This window comes from Orbicella faveolata, unplaced genomic scaffold (assembly GCF_042242905.1).
Source record: "Orbicella faveolata isolate gen_17 unplaced genomic scaffold, um_ofav_v1 contig_26, whole genome shotgun sequence".
Lineage (NCBI taxonomy): Eukaryota > Metazoa > Cnidaria > Anthozoa > Scleractinia > Merulinidae > Orbicella > Orbicella faveolata.
In genome coordinates, this window is record NW_028301554.1 from 1291284 (window position 1) to 1312830 (window position 21547).

The following is a 21547-nucleotide window of genomic DNA, read 5'->3' on the forward strand; positions in this document are numbered from 1 at the left end:
TATAATGAAAAATTCAACAACAAGCACTAGAGAAGTCAGCAGATTGATGTTCGGGATCATCAAACGCAAATCCAGCTGGTGGCAATTAGGAAGAATTTCAATTCAGGAATTCTGGCCTCTAACTACTCAACCGGGTAGCGCCTCTTGATATTACAGTGTTATCATAATAAGAACTGTGTCGTGTAATATCATACAGTGTAGTGCATGCGTATTGGTAGGTGTATTGTTCAGTGTTACAGACACAACCATTATCTGGATTCAGATTGCTGCTCATCCGATGCTGAATTTATACGTTGTTTTGAAGAATCATGCACAATCGAGGCATATTTGCTTCACTCTGTAATTGTTTACAAGATTTACAGGCATGCGCAGAGTGCGCCAACTCCTGAAAAATCATACATTCCTTCCCGGCATGTATTTACTGATCTGCTAGATGCGCTATGGAATGCCGGGATGCATGACTAACACAGTGAACTGGGGACTGTTGTTCAATGAAAAACGAGAAAGTGGTGATCACAGCGTCTGATAATAAAAACATTAACCCATTTTATTTAAGGAGGCTCGACCAATTATCTTGGCCCTTTTATAATTAACTTTAAAAGTAAAATATAAAACGACGAAAGAAATATTACAATAAATAGATCAATGCCTAACGATTAACCCCATTTAGAACCTTGAACTAAACTAAGTGATTGTTACATATTTCAAATGAAGACAACATGGGAAATTCAGCTCGCAAGAGAGATACTAATTGACTATTTACAAGCGCGGCCGAGAAGCTGAACTTTGTTTGCACTTCTTAGTTTATTTACTACTGTTTACTAAAACCTTTAATTGTAATTGAAATAAGTGTCAACAAATAAACTTGAACTTAAACACTGAACTTTTCTATTAGGAGAAAAGTTCTGTATGGTCGGAGGGTTTATCAATAACAGAGAACCGTTTACTTAGTACATGAGAATTCTTGAGCAACAGCGTACCCCTTTGTGGAACACAACTGATTTTAAAGGCTTGAAGCATATATCACCACCCACCCCTAGCAGGGTTAAATAGTGACATAGAGAGAATGAGCAAACTCCAGGTGGCCAATGTCTGCTGCGGTCAGAATAGTAAACTCCCCTGATATAAACACTAAGTACAGGTTGGTTTGAGGAGGATGAGGGTAGCCGTTCCTCCGGGGACGACTTTTTACCATGTAAATCAGCCACATGCTTATTAAGTTTATATTTACCACCCAAGGTTTTCAAAAAGGTTCATGGAAAAACTTAAGTTTGCTGAATCCTCTTGCCAGTGATCTTCAGTTCAGTCCTAAGCTCAAAATTTCGTTTCTCACTTCGTATTACCATACATTTCCGTTGATGTTAGCTCTGAGAATTTAAGAGTTCATCAAGACAATATCTCCTAGTTGATGATTTTCGTTCTTCTCGTCACCTGTTTGTTTTAAACTTGATGGTCTTGTGAGGGGAAATCAGGACTTGATCACTTATCACTGACTACTTACTTAGTCACTGATCACCTGTTACTACTTGCCTATCGCATTAATAAGTCTTGTCACGGAGTTATTCCACTCAAAAATTAAAATGTCGCTTTGACTCAAACTTGTTCGTACTCAGAACACAAGTCGAGGGGAACTTTTTCGAAAATGCCTCTTGGCGGCCATCTTGGATTTCAATGTCAGACCCAAGTACGAGGCTGATGCACAACGTGTCTGTAAGAACAGGAAAATAACCAGTTACTGTGAGTAAGCAATAGATTCACTCGCCAACTGAAATGGTTTCCTTCATGTAAACAGGGTAAAGTCCCGCGTGGACTCCTATATAAAAAGGACGGGGGTGCTTGTTGGAAATTTTGAAAAGAACCCCTAAGAGGTACCAAGGTCCAATTTTGTGGGCGTGGCTTGGAATGTTTTCACCTCTAAGAGGAACCCATTCTAAATCAACACATAAACTGATACTTTCATAATTTTTAAGTGTTAATGATGATTGCTTCGAATACCTTCTACTCGTATTTTTTTGGCTCAAAATCCCTAATAAGTACTGCAAAAGCTCCCGCCGTACGACGTATGAGGCTAAACACCCTAAAAGCTACCAAAACCGCTTTTTTAAACCTTGAGAGCGAATTTGTCTAATTAGCAAACATAGCGCGGCAGAAATTGAAAAATCGATTTTTCTCTCTTTTCGTCCACAAATAGCCCTTAGGTAGATATGAAACGCGATATAGCTTTTTGGAGCTCGAAGCGCTTTAAATTCGAGAAAATCGAGGAAAACGATTCTCGCCTAGACGATCACCAAAATGACCGATCGCAAAGGCTTAAAATTAGTAATCTGAACTTGATTTGCGTTCGCGTGTAAAGAAGAACCAACACTTATCGATACTTTTTCTTGAAAGACAAAGTATTCAGCTATCCAAACCCAGGTTAGAACTTGACTTGAGCGCCATTTGAGAATAAACACACAATTTTTTAAAAAAATCCCTCTCAGTTACTAGGTCGAATTCCTTATTTACAAATAAAATTCAGATATTTTTCGACATGTGCCATAACTCCAAATTCCTTGAAACTTCGCCTTTGGAGCACCTTTATGTTTTCGTAAAACATGTATTAAAATCAGCTTGGGTTATTTTTCGAGTGCTTTTTGAGGCCCGGCTGAAAAACCCCGATTTTACCTAAAAGATCACGAAAATTAAACAATGGACTTCTGGGCGTTGGTCTGAGGGCAAGCGAGTACAGGCATTCAAGTCCTTATATTATGAGTTCTTTGTAGTAATAAGCAAATTGTTTGCTTGCGCCGGTAATATAACGGTAAAACAGTGCAATCTCAACGCCAAAGTGACTTTATTTAATCCGCGTATGTTTTATCGCTTCGAATGCCAGATATTTGTGACGAGATGTCGATTTAACACCGAGGCGAAACAGGAAGTTCAAAACGTTTTACTACGCGACCTTCCAATAATTAATTTAAGATAACTAGTCGCTAAAGGAGATATTTACTGAATTAGAGCTTAAAAGAGTTGCGTTTTCTGTAACCTATCAAGTTTGTTCGCAAAAAGTTATTTCAGAGTCATTTCAGGACTGGCAATACAGGTTAAATTTGGTAAAGAAATCTTCAGTTTCATTGTTTATTTTGATTGCAAGTCACGGTATCATTCCCGGCCGTGGAATTTACTATGTCCCACAGAGTGCGTTGTTTTACAAAAAGGCAGCCGTTTATTTCCGAAGTAAAACATGTTTCCAATAGTCTTTTGTAGTTCTGTCAATATATAGTTTAGTTAAAATTGGGAAGCTACAAACAAATCGGAGTACGAATTCCAATGAAAAGTTCGGTCAGAAATATTTCCCGCCAAAGCGAAGTGTTTTTTACTAATGTTTTCACTTTGTTTCGACTTTCTACGATTGGCAATCCATGACTCACTAAAAGACCCGCTTGCAGTAGTTAGCTGGACTGCAGGATAGAATATTTAAGCACGCCAAATCCATTTACGCTAATTAATTTCATCTAGGGCAGTATAAGTTGAATTTTCCCAAGAGAATTCTATTTTAGACGTCACGCTGCATGTAAAAACGATATGTATCCCCAGTCCTCTTGTTCTTTTTTTGCTTTCTATTTTTTTCTGTTTTGTTTTGTTTTGTTTTGTTGTTTTTTTTCCGTCGTGTAAAACATACTGCAACTATATAATGATCGAAGCTCTACCCTAAATTAATTTTGAGACTTTTGCTAACACTTCGTTTGCTTTCGGAACGCGTGACGCGTCATATATATAGCCGATTGAAGGTCGGACGGCTGAAGTTCGCAAATGCGGATCTTTTTTTAAAGGTTTCTATCGTCTCTCCTTTGGTATGTTTCAAAAACACGAACTGTTCTGTTTTTGGATCAGATGAATTGCTAAGCAATGCGGGTGGACTCTGGTCAGTTATTCTTCCATTATCGGAGCATAAACTGATGAACGAGATTGTCGAGGAAAGTCAGAGGTCAGCACAGGCAGCCCAAGTTCTCTCTACGAACCACACATGTCTAGTACCCCCGCGAGTCTTGGTTTGCCAACATGACGAGGTTACCAAGCCGATTTCAACGGTCGTTGGGTCACGGATCAAACGACACGGAGCTCTTCCATAGTTTTATCGTTTCACTGGGGACACGAAGAGCCGCCTGGCGTCGCTCGCAGGGCTGCGATTGTGTGGCTAGAGGATTGAAATGAAAGATCAACCTTTGCCCTTGAATTCTGCGGTGGATTTGTGGCCGTGGCTACATTTTAACCTGGGATTTTTGACTTCGTTCGACAGGCTGTACCGACTGAGGTGTTTCGCCTTGTCCTCTCTTTATAAAGGGAAAAGCGGAATTCAAAAAAGTCGCTTAAATCAAGTACAATCGGTAAAATAACCACACCAGGAGTGAACAACACACGTCTGGAATAAGGTAAGCCATTTTTATTGAGAATTTTCACTTTTAACTACCTCCATGGATATCTTGTAGAAAATCCCATATAAACCCTTATAATTCGATTCCATATTGTGTTGCTTGTGTGGTTCATAGAGAGAGCTTGGGCTGCCTGTGAGGTCAGCGAATCCTATTTGGCAGTGATATGAAAAGACAGGTTGGGTGACACCAGTTTGCCGCTATCCAACATGGTATCCGTTCCACGAAGAGGTCACGAAGGAGAGAAGAATAGCATAAAAATCCCAAGACTTATAAATGCTGCTATGTCAGGATTGCCAGCGGAAATCTTTCTTGTGATCGATGTTGTTTTTGTCGGCGCAGGTTAGTATACCTTCCGTTCTACCTTCCCAGTTTTAAATGGACACGTGTCTGCTCGCATTTACTTTGCAGACCCGTTTTCCATAGTGAATTGAAGTAAATGCAACTCATCTGTAACTTCATTTATACATGTACACAGTTAACCACGTTGAATTGATTAGAATTGCGGTGCCGTGATTGTGAAATCTACACATTGTCCGTTTGTCAGTAATCTAATTAACGTAAAAGATTGAAATATTCCTTGCATGAATGAACTCCTGTTATCATTTTACTTTACTTTAACAGAAGCATATTGACCTGCAGAACGAAAATATCATGATGACAGAAGTTAAACCGCTTTACTTCAGCAGATTCTCTTGGCCTCAGAAAAACACGCAAGCATTCGATTGTTTACTTCTTACTGATGTTTTCGTTAAAATCCGGTTATATCAGCGGCGCGTTAAGGTAATTCCTCTGAAATAAAAGTGACAATAGATTTTTGTTCAAACTTTATCCACTGAATATTTGTCATATGATAACTTCAATTTTGAAATAAAAAAGGGGGGTGCCCATGCTCATTAAGGAGCAGTGAGGCATTGAAAATGCCCCATTTTGGCATTATTTAATGCTTATTATAAAAACGCATTCCCAGTAATTGTAAGATCTTTGTGAGCCCAGACTCATAAGAAAACGCATTAAACTACAGTCAATACATTGTGTCGGACACAACTAAACATTTTAAGTTTGATTCAGACAAAAAGCTAAATCGTTGATTAAAATTTGAACTAAATTTCTTGACGTGGTTACCGACTGCAAAATAGAAAAGACCACAGTGTATCTGCTAGTTTTCTTATTTATTCAATTTTCAGCAATAGAATTTAGATCAGTCTTTTCTCACGCGAAGCTTATGATTAGTTGATTAAAATGACTGGAAAAAAAATTGGGGTACCCGTGCTTGTTGGTGAGCTAGAGCCATTTTTCAACTGAAAGAGCTCAATATCAAGGCAAATCCGTCATGTTTTCAATATGCGCGTGCACGAGCGCGCGCTAATGACGCCATAAATTATGCGCAGTAAGGATGCGCAATGCAAATGTGAGGAATGACCTTAAAAACCACTCGATGAATAACCCAAGCTGATTTTGAGACATGTTTTACAACAACATAAAAGTGTTACGTACAAGGAACTAATAATACAAGGACTTTAAATGCCTATACCCGCTTGCCCTCAGACCAACGCGCAGAAGTCCATTGTTTACTTTTCGTGATCTTTCAGGTAAAATCAGGGTTTTTCAGCCGGGCCTCAAAAAGCACCCGAAGAATAACCCAAGCTGATTTTAATATATGTTTTACAACAACATAAAAGTGTCCTTAAGGCGAAGTTTCAAGGAATTTGGAGTTATGGCACATGTCGAAAAATATCTCTGAATTTTATTCGTAAATTAGGAATTCGACCTAGCAACTGAGAGGGATTTTTTAAAAAAATTGTGTGTTTATTCTCAAATGGCGCTCAAGTTAAGTTCTAACCTGGTTTGGATAGCTGAATACTTTGTCTTTCAAGAAAAAGTATCGATAAGTGTTGGTTCTTCTTAACACGCGAACGCAAATTGAGTTCAGATTACTAATTTTAAGCCTTTGCGATCGGTCATTTTGGTGATCGTCGAGGCGAAAATCGTTTTCCTCGATTTTCTCGAATTTAAAGCGCTTCGAGCTCCAAAAGACTATATAACGTTTCATATCTACCTAAGGGCTTTTTGCGGACGAAAAGAGAGGAAAATCGATTTTTCAACTTCTGCCGCTAAATTCAAATTTTGCTTCGTTTTCGGTGACATTTGTTCTTAAAAGGCACGACAAGCACCCTCGTCTACCCCCCCTCCCCCCCCCCCCCAGGGGTAAAGTAGTCTCAAGTAAGCCTGCATAGAGAATTAAAAACGCTACTTCCTCAGTTGTATGAAGCTAATAGGCCCTTTGCACGATCCGGTCACATGGTACAAAATCACACATGCTGGTGAGCAAGTTGCACAGTGGGACTTCCAAAACAAAGGCAGGTCCAGGTGGACTGTTACGAGTTGCATTGTTTTGGAAGTCCCACTGCGCAACTTGCTCACCAGCATGTGTGATTTTATACCATGTGACCGGATCGTGCAAAGGGCGTATTCTGGTCTAAAAGATACCAATAACAATAACAATAACATTTATTATTTGTATTGCGCCTTAGTAAGTAAGACCCAAGGTTTGGGTCTTACTTGGCGCGGTCCGAGAGAATACAAAGAGTGCCTATTGGCCATGGATTAACAAACTAACGTGATTTTATAGCACTGAGAAATACGCCAATGGTTGCTATCGAATTTTGTAAAATATCAGAGATACTACGCGCGCTCTGATTGGTCAATAGAGTTGACAAACCTATATTCCATTGTACCGTTAAAAAAACAGTTTCTGAATCTGGCAGCACTAAAGGATAGGACGCAAAATTGCCCGACTTAAGTTTCTAAGTCTTATTTTGGTCTTAATCCAACAGAATATTTCACTATTACAGACGATTTTAGTGTAAACACTGATGAACTATTGATTAAAAAAGTATTTGAATGAAGTTCATATCTTTGCGTTTTTAACCGACTTTGAAAAGGTACCACGTCGCCTTCCATCATTGGCCAACCTTTTTTACTGGAATACATAGGCCTGGCTGCTGAAATCCAACCATCAGAAGCTTGATTCAGTCGAGAGTTTATCACATGGTGAAAACTCCTTTCATTTACAAAGAACTTTTCTGACAGTGCATTGTACGCCCTCCAAATTAAATTAGTTCATATTAAGGTATCATGGTAGGTCAATTTTACGAAAAATGCGAAAAATCGGTGTTTTTTTTTTTTGTTTTTTTTATTTGCTGTTCAAATTGAGAAGACTGAAATAAATATTTTGCAAAATGAATGGGAAAAAAGCTATTTTACTTTCTAAGGTAAGGAGAAAAAGCTATATTTGAATAGCATTAACCCCTTACGGCGCATTGACACCTCTAAATAAAATTCACCGCAAGTTGTCACGTGTAAAGCGAATTCGTCGAACAAGGTATTTGGCTCTTAGCGACCCACGGTAGCACTGTATTAAACCAAGAAAAATGTTGAAGGAACTCGAGGACACAACTCCCGCCAATGAAGCTGAAGGACAAACTACAACAAGTAATCGTCGCACGAAATTGCTGGAGAACGGACGCGATTCCGCGTTTCCCACAATGAGAGAGTCAAGCGCAGATGTAGACCTCGAGATTTCCTCTTTTGCCTTCACGAGACATGGTTTCAAAACATGTCTCGAGAACGAAGAAGCCTAAACTGGAGCAACATAATACCAATGCCGCCGACGAAATCTTTTAAGTAAAAGAAATCACGCCAGCTTAAGAGCAATCGTCCCAAAATTTCGCCTAGAGATATGCAAAATGAAAAAATCGAAAATCCCCAAACTTTGCCAGAATATAGGTCTGGATGAACTATTTCTAGAAAAAATACTTTAAGTTCGATTAGATTTTTGTTTTACGCGAACGGCGACAAAATCGGATTAGCGGCTCTCACATCAGTTTCACCAGCTCCAAACAATGCATTATTTGAGCTTCGCTTAAAAATAAACAAAACGGTAAATCTGGCCATTGAATATCTTAATGAAAAGAACACATATTTACGAACAGTCTGAAATGTTATTTGTCCGATTCCATCGCAAACTGAATTTTTGGGCGATTTTTGCTTTTCTTCAATATTTCACTCATTTCGGCGGCCAAAAAAAAAGCAGAATTGAGAGGGTAAAATAGCACCTTGGTACATGACATGGAGTTACGTCAAGTTAATCCAGCGAAAGAACAGGGTTTCTTCTTCAAATAGCTGAAATAAAATTTTTGGGCTACTTAAAATGCGAAATTTTAGGGCGCCAGACAAAGGTGGCACAAAGGACAGAACACGCTATTCCTTGTCACGCAACTAGAAGTGAAAAATCAACGAAGCGCTCGTGGAAAAGACAATAAGCCAGTTTTTTGGCGAAAAATCGTTGCTATTCCGAATAAAAAGCTACTTTCTATCAATATTTGTCCTGTCTGCTGCTCAGGTTGCCTGAAATTTAAACTTTTAGCGATTATTTTTCGAAGCAAAATACAAAATCCTCAAGTTTTGAACGGCCGAGGACGGATACAATTTGTAAATTGTAACAAACCGTAAAATCGATACTTTGTCGTATTTATACTTCAATTTGAGTATTGTAGTTAATCTGTGCATACCATTTATCAGCGTCAAGCATGGACTGCATGTGTATTGGCTTCACAAGTTGTTTCCGTTAACTGTACCCCGCTGCTCGCGAAATGTTCAAACACTAAAGTTTGCGTGACAGGCGGCCAGGCCACAATTGCACGGGCACGTAACACAAAGTACTTAAGTATTACTCAAGTACTTAGCACACAATGACTGACACGAACACTTTAATTTTGCTTTCGATATCCACAAATAAACGCTTAAAACCGCCCACCAACACATAATCAGATTACGTCAGAGTCGATAATCTGTACCGCGTTTGTACAGTTGCATGATGCACGTTAAGAAATGGCAACCTGTGGCTACTCTGAACTTGTTAGAGGGGTGTGTGGATGCAGTAGTTCCAACCCGGCAAATGCTGTGTGTGAAACGATAGAAAGGTGCGGAAGAAACATCAAGAGTCAGTTGAAGTTTTTCGACTGCTTTGATTCACTTTGCAAACGGAGGCAGATCTCCTTCTCTTGTCAATATTTCTCACAAATTGTTTAGAGGTTATGCAAGGGGTAAACAATGAAATAAGTCGAGATGGTTACTGAAGTAAGGCAATGCCTTGTAGTTTTGCTTCGGTTTTTCCCCGAGTCATGCACGCACCTGTCACTGGACACTACTAATACTAGCTAGCAAAAGAAGAGGTAGGATGAGGATTATACTTTAATTGCATGCAAATAAACTCACTATCACAAGGTGAAGATGATCCACGTTACCAGGCTCTCGTCCCAGACCCCTTTCGTACCGATTTGTTATGTGACCTTTCTGTTACTCCTCCCTGCTTGGACACGGCATTAGACTAAAGTATTCTGGTCCCGAACCCCATCGGGTAAAGCAAAGGCAAAAATGTAATACTAATCCCCCGCCTCTCTGGGAATGCAAAGGGAAAAAAAATTAATTATCCCCCACACCCTTGAGAAGGGCAGAGAGTCAAAGCCTACACAAAGCCCTACCCTACCCCATGTTTTCCCGGGTTGGAGGTTGGGGGTTTCTAGTGACAAGTGAATTATATTTCCCCAAGAGAAAATGATCTCTTGATTGATTTGCCTCATTAGCAAAAGCGAAAAGGAACATTTTTTCAAGAAAGGATTACCAGTCAGATGTACAGAATTTCGCGGATCAGTTATGAAACCCTCTACGCAGATATAAGGTATATAGGTGGTTGAAACGCACGCTCTAAGTGATCCTAGAGAGGACTGCCTCCATGTGGCGTGTGACCATTCCCATGAGAAGTACTGTCCTTCTTGTGACCAGCTGGAATCCATAATGATGGAAACTGAGTCTTCATTAAGATCCTCCGAGTTGAGACCGCGATGACTTGATGTACACACTTCAACAAGCCTATCAGGCAATTGAATCATGGACGGCTCACCAGTTGAGATCAATTCAGCAGGACAAGTCAAGAACGAATCTTCTGGAAAACCTGGAAACGTCTTCAATTCTCATCACACAGGACTGGGCCATGAAGTTCCTGCCACAAAACTACAGGGAAACGCAAGCTGATTGGTTTGCCGAAAGAGGGATTTCTTGGCGCACTAGTGTTGTTGCCCGTAAGATTGCTGACAAGCTGCAGCACCAAGCGTTTGCTCACATAGTCGAGAATTGCAGTCAAGACAGCAACGTGGTGGTCTGCATCATACGACACACACTCCAAGAACTCAAGAAAGAACATCCGGAGATTACAACGCCGGGTGTTACAACAGCTTTACCATGTTAGCTGCTTGCCGACTTATGAAAGAAACGACTGATAACAAAGTTGAGAGAGTGAAATTCAGCGACCCACAAGGCGGTCAGGGTCCATGCGACAGAAGAACAGCAACGATCAAAGCACATCTTCTTCGCTACATTAATGAAGGCCATGATGTAGTCTCTGCGGATGATCTAAAACGAGCTATTCTATCTCATGGTGGTGTCAGAGTTGCCCGAGTTACCTTGATTGATTCCACAAAGCAGCATTCAATCTCGTTGCAGGGGAAACTGGAAGGAGCGAGCAACTTAAATAATTTCCATTATGGAGAGGAATGTCTGACTGTATGGAAAGCATTTGATGTGGGAGAAGGAAAAACCATACCATGGTCTCAGTTACAAGGCAAAAAAATATTTTTTGCTTACTTTTACCAAATTTCTATTTTCTCGCGCGCTTTTTTTTTCGAGGCACGCTCGACGGACTAAGTAAGGGCTGCCCGTAGTATATCAGGGTTACCGCTAATGTAATTAATCGAAGAATCTTAGGTTCGGTTTATACCCTTATTACTGATGGCGCTTTTATTTCAAATGTCATTGCCACAAACTGCAACAAAATCTCGTGTCTTGTACTATAAGTTAGTTATTTTTTATGCTCTCTTTTCCTTAGTCCAAACGGGTTCAGTGAAGGATGCAGTATTCCCCGAGAGTTCCTTTTCTCCTGGAGACTTCCAAAACGTCTCTTTGTTTGACAACACGCGGTCTCCTGTTGAAGACAATCCAGAAAACACCGTTCAAGGAGAGCAAAACATTGCATCCGCTGACAACGAGCACGGTGGTCTTTTTTCCTGTCCAGTTGAAGGATGCGTGAGTACTTTTCAGCGCCATTGTAACCTGGAGCGGCATATGCATTATGGCAAGTACAAATTTGTAGAGGAAAGACACTCGCTTCTCGACAAGGCAAAGATTATTTACGCTGAAAAACTACAGGAAGCATCAAGCGCACGGCCATTTATTGCCGGTTCTGAGCTTTCAGAGCAAAGTGTTCAGGCGTTACCGCAGGGCTGGGGATTGCGATCTACGAAGAAGGCTGCCCGTTTCAGTGCTAAGCGCGCAGAAGGCCTACCTAGACGAGAAATTTAAAATAGAGAACAGACAGGATTCAAAGCAGACCCCGCACAGGTGGCTCAAGATATGAGACATACAAAACATGAAGACGGGAGCGGCAGATTCACTGTAGATGAATTCCTAGCCCCACAGAAATAAAATCTTATTTTTCAAGAATGGCGGCGAAATTCAGGCAAGAAAGTCACGACGCTGCAGACGAGTCTGACGGTCAAGCTGTTGCAGAGCAAGATGCGTATTCCTCCGCCCGTGCGCACATTCTTGAAGAGTGTCGGCTGATCGACCCGATCACTTACGATACATACAATCTCTGTGAACTGTCCTCAAGAAATAAGCTAACCAAGCCCAGCGTCCCTATTTTGCGCATAATATGCAGCCACTTTGAAGTGGAAATTGACAATATTCCACTAAAGCTAAAAAAGCCGTATGTTCAATTAATTGAAGAGCTCGTGAGGTCATGTTCGTGTGCATAACTGTCTTAAATTTTTGTTTACATCGATGTGAGACTATTTATCCCTACTGGGTCTTTACGTCGATCAGAGTCATCACATGTTACATGCATCGATTAGGATCGACAGACCCATCACCCATGCCTCCGTCGTTTAGTTTTAGTTTTTCACACTAGTTTGGCTACAAAACAACCTCGAGTTTCATGCTAATAGTCTATAGCCACCAAATTTGTCAAGATATTCACGATTAACAGGCCCAGCGCGCTGGAGTAGGGGTAGACGTATCTTGTGAAATAATTATTAAACAAAAATAGGAAAAAACTATTCAAGTATTGGGGTTCGGAACAAAATTGTACTAAGAATAAAGGAGGTATAACAACTACTTCTTTTAATTACATTACAAATCGAACCCCTATTAAGCGGTGACCTATTAAACGGCCACCCTTCTTAGGCGGCCGGTAGTCGAAGTCCCAAAATCCATATCCCCAAGGGTGATTGTTTAGTAGGGACAATAGAGGGTGGACTGTGGAACACGTGCAAGGTGCGTTGGCCTTCAGCAGTCTGTCACGCAATTCTCACTGTTTGCAGTGGTCGGCAGTTAACGGAAACAACTTGTGAAGCCAATACACATGCAGTTCATGCTTGGCGCTGATAAATGGTATGCACAGATTAACTACAATACTCAAATTGAAGTATAAATACGACAAAGTATCGATTTTACGGTTTGTTACAATTTACAAATTGTATCCGTCCTCGGCCGTTCAAAACTTGAGGATTTTGTATTTTGCTTCGAAAAATAATCGCTAAAAGTTTAAATTTCAGGCAACCTGAGCAGCAGACAGGACAAATATTGATAGAAAGTAGCTTTTTATTCGGAATAGCAACGATTTTTCGCCAAAAAACTGGCTTATTGTCTTTTCCACGAGCGCTTTGTTGATTTTTCACTTCTAGTTGCGTGACAAGGAATAGCGTGTTTTGTCCTTTGTGTCACCTTTGTCTGGCGCCCTAAAATTTCGCATTTTAAGTAGCCCAAAAATTTTATTTCAGCTATTTGAAGAAGAAACCCTGTTCTTTCGCTGGATTAACTTGACGTAACTCCATGTCATGTACCAAAGTGCTATTTTACCCTCTCAATTCTGCTTTTTTTTTGGCCGCCGAAATGAGTGAAATATTGAAGAAAAGCAAAAATCGCCCAAAAATTCAGTTTGCGATGGAATCGGACAAATAACATTTCAGACTGTTCGTAAATATGTGTTCTTTTCATTAAGATATTCAATGGCCAGATTTACCGTTTTGCTTATTTTTAAGCGAAGCTCAAATAATGCATTGTTTGGAGCTGGTGAAACTGATGTGAGAGCCGCCAAACCGATTTTGTCGCCGTTCGCGTAAAATAACAATCTAATCGAACCTTAAGTATTTTTTCTAGAAATAGTTCATCCAGACTTATATTCTGGCAAAGTTTGGGGATTTTCGATTTTTTCATTTTGCATACCTCTAGGCGAAATTTTGGGACGATTGCTCTTAAAGACAAACCTGTATAAAGCTCTTGGTAGTTTGTCGCTTCTCGGACGATTTCACTACGACTGGTTTCCGCGCCAGAATTTTAGACGTCTGTTTATTTCAAGTTGTCATAAGCCACTGTTGTAGTAAACTGACCCACGCCGACATCTGTCAGTGCGGAGGGGATTTTTAACACCTAATCATACCAATCTCATAAAAGGTTTTTCGTCTTTTTCTCGATAAAATAAACTGCATACAAGGATGAACATTTTTAGTTCGTTTACGCGCGTCTTCCTACGGATTTGGCTGAAAATCGGCAGGTATGTTCCAGGATACCTCCTTCGAAAAAGGGTTTCGAGTTTTGTTTAATTCCGCTTCCGTTTCAAAGTTATGGCCTCTTTAGTAGAAGGAAACGTCCGCGTTGAAAACATGAAACTTTAGGAGGGTGTACAAAAAAAAAACCAAACTACATCAGAAAATCGCAGACACCCTTTTTGAGGGTGATGTGTGAGAAAATATTTCCGATGTTGATCGCTTCGCTCCGATAATTCACGCGCGGAAGCGAACCAGTTTAAGCGAAGCAGTGTTTCTGTGTATTTCTTTTAATATCACTGCGACAATAAAATTTAGAAAATTTCAAAGATATGATTGTGTTCTATAACTATTACGCTTTCAGAAAATATATAGGTTGATTGGGTTTTCTCTCAAATCGCCTGCGTAAGAGCGCGATTTCCAAACACTGTCAATCCACCTACCATGATACCTTAAAAGACATTCTCAAATAGTTGAAGCAATCTTCAAACAGAATTGGTAGGATTTGGCGGGATCTTGCTACTTCTAATGAAATGCAAGTTAAAGGATACTGGCTTAAAAACACAAGAATGATAAAATTATTGTTATCTTATCTGAAAACTTACCCTTATTTTCCAAACTTAAATGACACGTTATCTCCAATCAACATAAATGGTGCCCACTGCCTCACTTCAGACCAGCCGTTACTCCGCATCCATTTCATGGCCTCGTGAAGAGATTCACTGGCACTCTCTCCACCAACAAGATGCTCGTAGAAACGACTCATGAACTGCTCTGTTGCTTTGTCATCAAGGGCCCACAATGCCACTAACACTGAGCGTGCACCGGACCCTAAGAACGCTCGAGCAATTCCAATAACTCCCTCGGCTCTGATCTTGCCACGTCCACTGTGACAACAGCTAAGTACAACAAGTTTGGCTCGCAGCTGAACTTCTGAAATGTCAGACATTGTCAAAAGGTACTCTTCTTCTGTAGGAAACTTCTTAGTAGACCACCCAGGACAGAGGACAATTTCTCCTCTTTCGGCATCACCATGTGCGGCAAAATGTATCAGACCTGCTGAATGTAGCATTTCAAGCACCGCCTGCTTGGTTGCTTTCTCTCCTAACAAAGGCTGAACACCCAGCAGTCGCCCAATCATCTCTGCCTCCTTTCTTGCAAAGGGCAATGGTTTGAAAGTTGTACGACGACTATTGTAACGCACTCTACCAACCTCAGGATCACCGACTATCAGAACACCACACTGACTGTGATAGTCAGTAGGACTGTCCTGGATGCATTTGAGAGTGGTCAAGGAAGGAACAATGCGAATCCTAAACGTGTCTGATAAGTACTTTCCACTGTCATCAAGTAAAGCTGGAAATGGAACATGGCACAAGCAGGGATCAGGAACAATGATGATCTCGGACCCCTCAAGTAAGTCGGCCACAGGAGCGATGATCATATTGTAGAACAAGATTAGATTCAGTTCGGGATCATCCTCACCCCTTCCTTGTCGCAAAGTTGCGAGCTCCTCCTCATGAGAGACATCTGGTTTTGGCTCAATATCATTTAAAGATCGATCTTCGCAATCCTCTTCGGATAAAATACCAAAGCTGCGGAAGCTTTCAGCAAAAAACTCTTCCAAGCTGTCAGATGATCCTGCAGCGTTGTCGCTTTCATTTACTGTTATTGTTCGAAAATGCATGACTCCGCTTGTTTTGATAATCCACAAAAACATTGCGTTATCGTAATTAGAGATATACAGACAAGAACAGTTGCTTTCTTGTTTCACAATATTCTCTATGCCAACCCAAGTTTGCGGATCAGTAGAGATTTGCCTTTCAACAGAGTACCGTTTTGCCATCAGCTCTGCCAAGGCCCTAGCGCGTGCCAGCTCCACAGCATAAAGGGCTTTGTCAGGTTTGTCCCCAACAATAAGGAAGGCAGCAAGATGCCGATAAGGAAAGCTGCGAATATCTGAGAGCGATATTTTAAATTGATCGTTATCTCTTAGAAAAGCACGCAAACTTTCGCTTTTTTCCATGCTCAAGACCAGATAGTCAAATGCTTCCTGGATCTTTTCTTGGGCTATCTTCACGACTGTAAGTTCACAAAGGCATGCAAACTCTTCGTCTAGGTGTCCAATATCTTGATTAATTGAAAGTGCCTTCTCGAGATAACCTTCAGCAACGACGGGCTCCCCAATGGAACTAAACAATGATCCTAAGTTGAAGTATTCTGCTGCTTCTCCTTTTCTGTCACCAATTTCTTTACTTATTACAAGTCCTTTCTTAAAATATTCTTTAGCTTTTTCATATTCACCCAGAGATTGAAACACAGATCCTAAGTTTACGTAACAGCCTGCTTCTCCTGCTCTGTCGTCAATTTCAACTGTGATTGCAAGTGCTTTGTCAAGATTGTCTTTAGCTTTCTCGTATTCACCACGAAATAGAAACTTAGTTCCGAAGTTCATGTAACCTCTTGCTTCTCCTTTTCTGTCACCAATTTTACTCCTGATCGCAAGTGCTTTGGCATGATATTCTTTAGCTCTGCCATATTCCTGAGCCTGTTGAAACACAGTTCCTAAGTTTCCGTAACAGCTTGCTTCTCCTTTTTTGTCACCAATTTCTTTCTCGGTTGCAAGTGCTCTCTCAAGATATTCTATAGCTTTGTCATATTCACCACGAGATTGAAAAATGTTTCCTAAATTCGCGAAATCTGTTGCTTCTCCTTCTCTGTCACCAATTTCAATTCTGATTGCAAGTGCTTTCTCAGTATATTCTTTAGCTTTGTGATACTCTCCAAGAGACATAAACACGGTTTCTAAGTTTCCGTAACATCTTGCTTCTCCTGCTCTGTCACCAATTTCAATTTTGATCGCAAGTGCTTTCTCAATATATTCTTTAGCTTTGTGATATTCACCACGAGATAGAAACACAGTTCCTAAGTTTCCGTAACAGCCTGCTTCTCCTGCTCTGTCACCAATTTCAATTCTGATCGCAAGTGCTTTCTCAAGATACTCTTTAGCTTTGTCATATTCTCCAAGAGATTTAAAGTTAGCCCCTAAGTTCCCGTAATCTGCCGCTTCTCCTTGTTTGTCACCAATTTCAATTCTGATCGCAAGTGCTTTCTCAGTATATTCTTTAGCTTTGTGATACTCTCCAAGAGACATAAACACGGTTCCTAAGTTTCCGTGACAGCTTGCTTCTCCTGCTCTGTCACCAATTTCAATTTTGATCGCAAGTGCTTTCTCAATATATTCTTTAGCTTTGTGATATTCACCACGAGATAGAAACACAGTTCCTAAGTTTCCGTAGCAGCTTGTTTCTCCTGCTCTGTCACCAATTTCAATTTTGATCGTAAGTGCTTTCTCAAGATACTCTTTAGCTTTGTCATATTCTCCAAGAGATTTAAAGTTAGCCCCTAAGTTCCCGTAATCTGCCGCTTCTCCTTGTTTGTCACCAATTTCAATTCTGATCGCAAGTGCTTTCTCAGTATAGTCTTTAGCTTTGTGATACTCTCCAAGAGACATAAACACGGTTCCTAAGTTTCCGTGACAGCTTGCTTCTCCTGCTCTGTCACCAATTTCAATTTGGATCGCAAGTGCTCTCTCAAGATACTCTTTAGCTTTGTGATATTCACCACGAGATAGAAACACAGTTCCTAAGTTTCCGTAGCAGCTTGCTTCTCCTCCTCTGTCACGAATTTCCATTCTGATCGCAAGTGCTTTCCCAAGATATTTTATAGCTTTATCGTGTTCACCAAGAGATTCAAACACAACTCCTAAGTTTCCGTAAGCGACTGCTTGCCCTCTCCTGTTACCAATTTCTCTCATTACATTGATCGCTTTCTCATAAAGTTTTCCTGCCTCTACATATTTAAATTGTTTTTCATAGATCATGGCTAGTTCTAATAATAGAATGCCTTCGTCTTCGCCTGTTTTTCCACGCTCTAGGTAAATGTCAAGAAGTTGCCCGCCGTATTTTATGGCATTTGTGTAATCAGAGATAAGACAATACGCCATGAAGATTGTTTTATAGATAGCAGTGCTAACTAATTTAACAAACTGCTCCTCCTTTTTTTTCGGCACCACATTATTTACGAAAATCAAACATTCTTTGCAGACCTCTATAGCTTTTACACCCCGAACGGTGTTGAGAAGGAAAGTTGCAATAGCCAAGCCAACACAGATGACTTGAAAAACGTCTTCTAGATTGTTCATTTCGTCGTCTTCTATAAGCCCTGTGAAAAGATAATATACCACTCAAGCTCTATATATAGTGCAAAATAACATACTTTGGTACTTCTCTCCACCTACGTGTATAAATAATGCTGGAGGTAAACCTGCTATGGGTTCCTGGCTAGCCGTTTTATGCAGGATTGGACACGTTGGCTCGACTCAGACTAGAAGCTTTTTACCTCCTGTTCAGACTTTATCAAACCTTTCCATTATAAAGAAAATAACCTGAAGAAATCGTAAATCCCCTCGTTCTTTACTGAATGTGTTATCGACCGTGAATAGAAAGAATCAGTGCTGTGAGCACACTTTAATTATCTTGCCTCCTGTGCCGGCCGAAACCGACCTTGACGATTATTGTCCTTTGTTCCACTTCCGACGCCATCACCTTTTACCATAATTGGCATTACTTATATTAAAGTTATGCAAGAGAAAAAGATCTTTCCAATAATGTCCAGATCAGAGTGATTGGGTCAATTGAGCTTGAAATACGCTCAAAAATGCTTCGGCATTTGAGTGAAAAACTTGGAAGACAATTTCTTCAATTTAACTACGCTATGTAATATTAAGAATATCGCAAAGATGTCTTTTTTAACTAACAAGGCAAACAATATAAGATTAGCTTCTTACGTCGATTTTTGTTCCCTTTGAAAAGTGCAAGGAACCAACGAAACATTTGAGTATCTCCGGCGAAATTACAAGAAAACATATGATTGTATCACAAATGCATGCGTTTGGCGCGTAGGCGAGATGGGTTTAAACCATGCAACGCCGAGATACGGAATGTAACCACCTTCAGGTTTAAAAATGATTTGCACTCTATGGCAAGTGGAATGCGGGATTCTTTTATAATTAATGCCAGGATACGGAATGAAAAACAGTGAATCGCGATTCAGTCTTCTTTGAACTCTCCCTCAGAAGCTAAAAGTAGCTCAAGAAGCCCGAAATACGCATTGATAGCTACAGGTCACAAAATCAACCTTTTCAGATCTATTCCTTGTTATACTCATTGCCTCATGCATTCCCCCAGCAGGGTAACGTGGTACGCGTAAATTGCCTAGCTTGATGGGCCATGGACACCCATGTTATCAATCAAACAAAATCAATTACCGAGCGAGTCTCGAGTTTAATTTGGACTGGTTGAAATAAATGAGAGATTAGTTTTTCTTACCACATTGAAGTTTGCACTGGGAAAAGTCGAAACTGGAACAGTCGGCGTATCTCTCGCAACTCCGAGAAAAAAGTATCATTAAAAAATCGAGAGAAGTATCCATGGATTTAAATCAAGCTTTATAACAACGAATGAGTTCGAGTTTGATCGGTAATTGATGTTGCTTGTACAGAACATCCTAAAACTGACTTCTGTATAGGTCGTACAGCAAAGCCATGCAGTACATGTACACGGTAAAGAACATTTATTTGTAGTATCATGGTACGATTTAAAGTTCTACTTGCTGTCGGAAGGTGGGCAGTTTCTTTGTCAACTAACTATAAAGCTGCGTTCTTGATCATTGTAGTCTATTCGTAAGCCTGAACGTAGGGAATCCGAAGAACTGGTCGGGCGGGTCATGTAGCATTTCCTAGGGCAAATCGCTAATAGACTGCGAGCAGATTTGTATTAGCAGAGATTTTAAATCCGGGAACTCCGCGCCTTGACCCGACAAAGCATTACATAATTTGAGGAGGTTTTTGTGATATCTCGAATAATATGTTAAATGTTATCAGTGGAAGCCTAAATAATACATTCTTTTAAACAAGATAACGAATAACTTACCGTTGCGCATTAGCCTGTGTTCAGCCGTTCGTTCTTCCAAACAAAAACTGTAGAGGTGCGTCTGTGTTTTAATGCTTATAACTGTGTTCCTCGCATAAATTATCCATCCTTAGAACCATTTCAGTTTTGCAGCATCTGACGTGCCAAGTGGAAACAAAAGAAACGAAATGTTTGTCTGGGCGTCATCTTTGCAGAAGATCATTTAAAAACCAGAAATATGATTAATAAGGACATAATTATAGAGCATGAGCAAGAACTTGGTAAGAAAGGAAAACTTTTTTTCAGATAAATTACCGGTAAAAAATGACTCGAGGAGGAGTGGGCGGGTACGATTCTTACTAAAAAACTCTTCTTCATGATGTAAACACGTATTTAAACATTAAGTAATTGTAGTCAGGAGATGACACTTTAAGTTTCTGGTTTGTCACTGACTGTTCTTAAGATGTGACTTCAAGACGTTTCAGTTAGTGCTTAGACCTTCTTCAGATGAAACTGAAAAGTTTTACACGTGATTCAATATACGAGCGCCCTTGGAAGGTTACGTCTAAAACATAAAAGAAAACATAGCGCACGTGAGTCGCGCACTACATTTCTAAGTTTCTAAGCGCGTTCGTTTAACGACCTGTCTTTTTGAGAAGAAAAGAGAAGAGAAGACGAGAAGAGATATTCCATATCTAAAAAGGAACTATGCATTATTTTGTTTATCATATAGACATACTAATAACGACGTTTTGGACGATTTTCCGAAGATTTCCGACCAATTTCTGAAGATTTCCGATCAAAGATTCTCCTTCCGAACAATTTCCGAAAATGTGGAAGATTACTGAAGATTGCCGAAGACTTTCGAGGACGATTCGAAGATGTTTCGATCATACACCAACAAATTTAAGTACAGTTTAAGGTTCAAACATGATATCAGTGAAGTCATCAATATCTTCACAAGGATATGGAAAATACGTCATCCGAGTCCCGGATGTAGTTTCGTATGAATTTTACGAGTGGTGTATTTTCCAGTAAAACACTCGTGTCTATATAATAAAAAAACTTTCAGTTTCAACTGATGAAGTTGTAAGGACTAAACGAAGCGTGTTGATAAAGAACAACTTTAAGAACAGTCAGTGGCAAACTGGTAACTTACCATGTACCCGTGGGGGGGGGGAGTGTACTCCCTATAATAGCCTATACGGGGGGGTTCCGCCCGAAAGGAGTACCTATCTCAGGCCTCAGGGATATAAAAGGGTAGGGATTACACAAGTTGAGGTATATGAAAGGGTAGGGAAATGGGAGTATCTTGACTGCTGCCGGAACATGAACTGAATATAAATACTTGATTTTTGGTGAACATCTCTTCTGGTAATGCTTGATGTTTTTCCGTAATATTTTTCATTAACTTCATTCCAAGGGTTTAGAAAACGGCTACAGTGTTCTTAAGAAGGTGTGTGAAAGGGATGCCTTGTTCAATAATAGGTATCCAAATAGG

At 40.2% G+C, this 21547-nt stretch overlaps 1 protein-coding gene and 1 pseudogene across 1 annotated transcript; one reads left to right on the plus strand and one right to left on the minus strand.

Moving 5' to 3' along the window:
* Positions 1-529: 529 nt before the first annotated feature.
* LOC149107544 (uncharacterized) lies at positions 530-20146 on the minus strand. The gene is made up of 3 exons (XM_089295152.1): positions 20068-20146; positions 14680-18298; positions 530-1708 (listed from the first exon to the last, which is right to left on the minus strand). The coding sequence occupies exons 1-2, from the start codon at positions 20075-20077 to the stop codon at positions 14682-14684; spliced, it is 3627 nt and encodes a 1208-aa protein (XP_089151278.1). The 5' UTR covers positions 20078-20146; the 3' UTR covers positions 530-1708; positions 14680-14681.
* LOC149107545 (uncharacterized) lies at positions 10107-11148 on the plus strand (annotated as a pseudogene).
* Positions 20147-21547: the final 1401 nt, after the last annotated feature.